The 5,110-nt window shown below is 34.8% G+C and overlaps 1 protein-coding gene across 1 annotated transcript in view; it reads left to right on the top strand.

The window, feature by feature from the left end:
- Positions 1–5,110, top strand: part of LOC107719372 (GRB2-associated and regulator of MAPK protein 2-like) — a 23,744-nt gene that overhangs the window by 7,319 nt on the left and 11,315 nt on the right. The window contains exon 3 of the mRNA XM_016526782.1: positions 3,781–3,911. Within this exon, the coding sequence (XP_016382268.1) occupies positions 3,781–3,911 (131 nt within the window). The remainder of the gene's footprint in view (positions 1–3,780; positions 3,912–5,110) is intronic.

The raw sequence follows: 5,110 nt of genomic DNA, 5'->3' as shown, positions 1-5,110 counted from the left end.
CATTGAACAAGAGTGAATGGTTTGTCCACGTTTTTTTTTTTTATCGCTGTTGTTGTAATGTACTGGGAAGCCAGAATGCACATCCATCAACAGAAACAGCCGAACCCTGTTTGTTTTACGTGTTATTTATAGCAAACCATAGGCCTATTACAGATGCGTTGTCAGCTTTAATTGAACCGCGGTCTTAGCGCGTGCCGAACCGTGTGTGGAGAACCGTACGGTTCGATTTTTTTCCGCGAACCGTTCAACCCCTAGTGTGTACTGTGTATGTTTATTTGTATATATACAAATATGTGTGTGTATTTATATATATTTATATATAGTACACACATATAATATGTAAACACAAACTTTTATTTCGGATGCGATTAATCGATTTGACAGCACTAATTTAGACATATTTAAAAATAATAAAGAAATAAAAATGACAAAAAAAGACAACTTTTACTAAAATTAAAATGAAAACAGAAAATATAAAAAATATATGAAATCTAATTCAAAATATTTAGAAAAACTATAATAGTATCTCAATGATACTAAAATAACACAGGTACTATATAACACACACAGACTGGAATATGTGCCAACAGGTATACCTCACATTCAAGTAATAATTTTAATTCATTAGTGGTGTTCGCACATGCAATGATATGAACGGTATTACCAATTTTTTTGCAATTTGTTGACTAGAGGTGTGTTATTACTTCTAAAAGTGACTTATTTACTCCTGGAGGATGATAAAATGGTCATAAGAGTCTTATCTAGAGACCAGAATATTATAGAGACTGTGGGGTGGACTTTTTTTACTGGGAACATTGGATGCAACATCCTTGCATCATGTTGAAAATGACATGACAGACATGTTTGTATATTTTCTTCCTCAACCAGTTTGTAAAAGTAAAGTTTTAAGAAAATAAACAATGAAACTGACCCTAGAGCAGCACACAAAACTGATTTCTCATTGAGAGTGTACAAGCTATTTTAAAAACACTGAAGCAGAGAGAAAGAGCGAGAGACAGAGATGATTGGTTGTTAACAGTATATTGATTGTTGTATTCAAGCACTTAACTTCACACGTTCACTTTGATGTTTTCTCCATTACGCACACACACACACGCTCTCACACATATTCAGTCAATCTCAATTCAATTCACTGTTTTATTGCAGTGAGTGTTTTCATACCATATGGGCAAAGCATTCAGGCGATACAGGGACAACAAATGAACGCTGAAGATTGTACATTTCTTGTGGAGAATAAAGACAAAAATGTCAAAGTGATAGAAAGTACTATAGTAGTGATGATATTTTGTTTTTAAATATTACTACATGTATACAAAATGTTTTTCATATATATAAAATGTGATATATATACACACATTTTAATAAATCAGATTATTTTGATTAGAACACACAACTTCTTATGAATGGCCGTCAATAGAGAACGATGGTTTTTGCTCAAAGAATGGTGTCGTTTGGTTAGCGCTTTCATTCATAAAGTCAAACTCATCATTACCTCATCCTGACGTCATTCCCATGGGAGCCACGGAGGAGCCCGTTTTTCGGAGCTTCCGGAATCGCAGACATTACTGCGCTGGACTTCCTCTCCTGGGACGGCCGTTACCTAATATACCCGCCACCTGCACCATTACATCAGGTGACCAATGAGATCATCTGCTGGGGTTTCCGGAGGCAGTAAGATGCTGAGAGGGATGGATGAGGTCATTTGTGTCTCTGCAGCCGGGTCTAACGTCTCTCAGATAGACAGATAGAGTGCTAATAAGGAAGATGGAATTACAGAAGAATGATTTTTAGACATCTGAGAGATGCAGAGGATGAGACCATGTTGATATTTTAGATTTGCTCGTGATTTTAATGATGTGGAAGAGGGTTGTTATTGATGACTCTCAAAATAGAAGATCTGCATATAATAAACACATTATATTTGTGTGTGTGTGTGTTTCTGAGTGAGCTACTGTAGGGTTCTACTCATTCTTTTTCTCCATAGAGAAATAGATTTTATATAACACATAAACCTATAACAATAAACATATTGTGTTTACACTCTGGAAAAAATTAACCAAAAATACTTTGAGAACCAAAGCAGCTGAAAAAGCTGCTGATCACGGGTCAGTTTTGTGCTCTATACAAAAACAACATTTGTGCATGTGTATTTCTGTCTTAGATATACATTTGGGGACAAACATGCTGCAGAGTGCCTTCTTAAACAAAAATGCGAAAGAAACGGCTCTGAATTGGTTTCTAAAATATTAAAAGTTTACTTCTTGATTTACTTCTAAAAATACCGTGTTTTAGGTGTTGGGTTAGGATTAGACTAATACTGTAGATTTAGAAGAACATAGGAGTGATGCTTGACCAATCAGAACTCACTACTACGATGCTAGACTGATGTGAGTGGTTGCCAGGGCGTTGCTAAGGTGTTTAAGGTGTTCCCATTCAGTTGCTAGGGTGTTGCTATGCAGTTATTAGAGTGTTGCTAAACAGTTACTAGGTTGTTTTGAGTATTTTATTTGTGTGTTGCTATGTAGTTGCTAGGGTTTTGCTATGAAGTTACGAGGGTGCTGTGCAGTTACTAGGTGTTTTATTTGTGTGTTGCTATGTAGTTTCTAGGTTATTTTGAGTATCAAATCACGCAGTTAGTAGAACCTTTTGAGTATTTTATTTGTGTTGCTATGCATTTGCCACTGTGCTTTGATTGTGTTTATTGAGTTGCTATGTGGTTTCTAGGATGTTGCTAGATATTCAGGTCCACATATATCATACATCATTAATGAGATTTGTCTCTTAATTTTGAGTTTTTTTCATTGTCTGATCACTTAGTAAAGTAACAGCACACCTCTTTCACACACTAGAGGAATAATTCATGTTCGTAGCACAAACACTGTAGTACAAAGGAAGTCTATGGAAAGTCTGTTTAGATTGCTGGGTAAATGTGTGTGTATATGTGTGCCAATGAAATGTGACTGATGTGTTTAAATTCATGCTTGCTGTGATTGGCTGAATACTTCAACTGATATTTATAATGAAGAGATTTTGTACAATTGCACCGACAAAAGTGAAACTCCAGAAGAGAAAGAAACCCGTTCAGCTCTTGAGTGTCGTATAGAACTGCAGAAAGAAAGAAAGAAAAGCTGTTGCTGGGAGACAGAAAGACAAAGAGAGATACGCTCTCTCACGCTTTATCTGTGTGTGTGAAAATGACCTATAAGATCACACACGTATGCTTAAAGTGGTCATATGATGCGATTTCAATTTTTCCTTTCTCTTTGAAGTGTTACAAGCTCTTGGTGCATAAAGAAGATCTGTAAAGTTGCAAAGACTAAAGTCTCAAATCCAAAGAGATATTCTTTATAAAAGTTGTAAAAATCCACGCGTTTAAGAAAGGCGGGGCATAGAGGAGAAACAATAATGTACAGAATGAAAAATAATGTGTTTTTTTAACCTTAAACCGCATAAACACATTTCATTACACCACATACTCAAAATAATGTTCTTTTTAGCAGCATCATATGACCCCTTTAAATAAGGAGATACCATTGAGTTCTGTTGTTTTTTCTACAAGGCTAATATATAATCTCTACAGACTAAACTCTAAACCCTAAAACAAACTTTTGCATTAAAAAAAACTGCATTAACCTATTTTTTTTAACTTTTCAGGATGTCACTAATGAACACTTTTAGCTCACTTCTGGGGAAATTTGGGGGATTTTGCAACACACTTTCTTTGTTTCTTTCTTTCACTCTGTTTTTCTCTGTCCTCAGGGAAGTTTAAGTTATTGGATCAGGATCGGGATGTTCGCGAGCCAGTTCAATACTTTGGAAGCGTGGAGGAAATAGCAGGAATCTTTCCTGATCGTGTGTTCGTCATGGAGCCCATCACATTTAGTGTTAAGGTAACAACAGCATCAAAACTTCTCACATGAATCTACCAGTAGTGTTGTTATCGTTAACTAAAACTATTAAAAAACATGTTAACTGAAATAAACATTAACTGAAATTAAATGAAATACTGTATAAAAAACAAACTTATTTCAGTTAATGCCAAGGCAACATTTCTATTTTTGAAATGTTTTTCAAATATATTTATTTTTTTTAAACATATTTTTGTTTAGTTGAAGTACTAAAATTGCTAAAACTAAAGCTGAAAAATAGACATATTAAAAAACTATTACTAACAACAAACTAAAACTAAAATAAAAACGGAAAATATAAAAATAAAAACTAGTCTAATTCAAAATATTAATAAAGCATTAAAATATGAGCTTTACAAGTTATGTAGTACAATCTCCAACAAATAATGATTTATCATGACAAAATACTTTGTCACACTGTATTATGCACACAGCTTTAAAATCGATTTTTCATTGAAAAGTCCAATTCATTGCAGGATTCAGATTGTTTAAACAGTTTCATGTAAATGAATCAGTTAAAAAAAAAAGATTCACGGATTCATTCAAAACCCCTAAATGTTTTTGATTTGAGCATGATTGAATGATAAATTACTCTGGTAGTTACATATTTAAATTATTTTGGTCCTCTTAATTGGCTTCAATTTAGTTAGCAGATTTTGTTAGTAGATTCTATTGTAAAGGCTGTTCACACCAAAGACAATAGGCCTAACTATAATAATATATGAGAATAGCGAAGTCCACACCACAACTAAATTGAAACCGGCACAGATGAACGATAAAAACATAGACAACTAATCAGAATCCATCCTGCTTTAACAAGCTTGAGCATTTGGAGCGACAAAGTGCAGCGTGCACTTTAAACAGAATTGTATCATCTGTTGGTGTGGATGCTAATATAGTTATCTTTCTAGATATCTTTATAGGTATTGTTCTTGGTGTGAACAAGCCTTAAAGGTGCAGTAGGAGATCTTGGAAAATTCTAACTTTAGCCTGATAGCACTGAAAGCGAACGTCCCACCCTCCTTGCAATCGCCGTCCAAAGCCACGCCCCCGAACGCATATACGCTCACTCACAGACCAGAATACCAGAAACAACATTACTACAATAGGCTACATCAGCGGTTCCCAATTCCAGCCCATGTTCCAAAGTGAAGTAAACTTCAACGGATTTCCCCTGCTCA

This window comes from Sinocyclocheilus rhinocerous, unplaced genomic scaffold (assembly GCF_001515625.1).
Source record: "Sinocyclocheilus rhinocerous isolate Xijiao unplaced genomic scaffold, SAMN03320098_v1.1 scaffold303, whole genome shotgun sequence".
In the NCBI taxonomy this organism is placed as follows: domain Eukaryota; kingdom Metazoa; phylum Chordata; class Actinopteri; order Cypriniformes; family Cyprinidae; genus Sinocyclocheilus; species Sinocyclocheilus rhinocerous.
The sequence above is the reverse complement of the archived record's forward strand: the minus strand, read 5'-3'. Positions and strand labels throughout refer to the sequence as shown.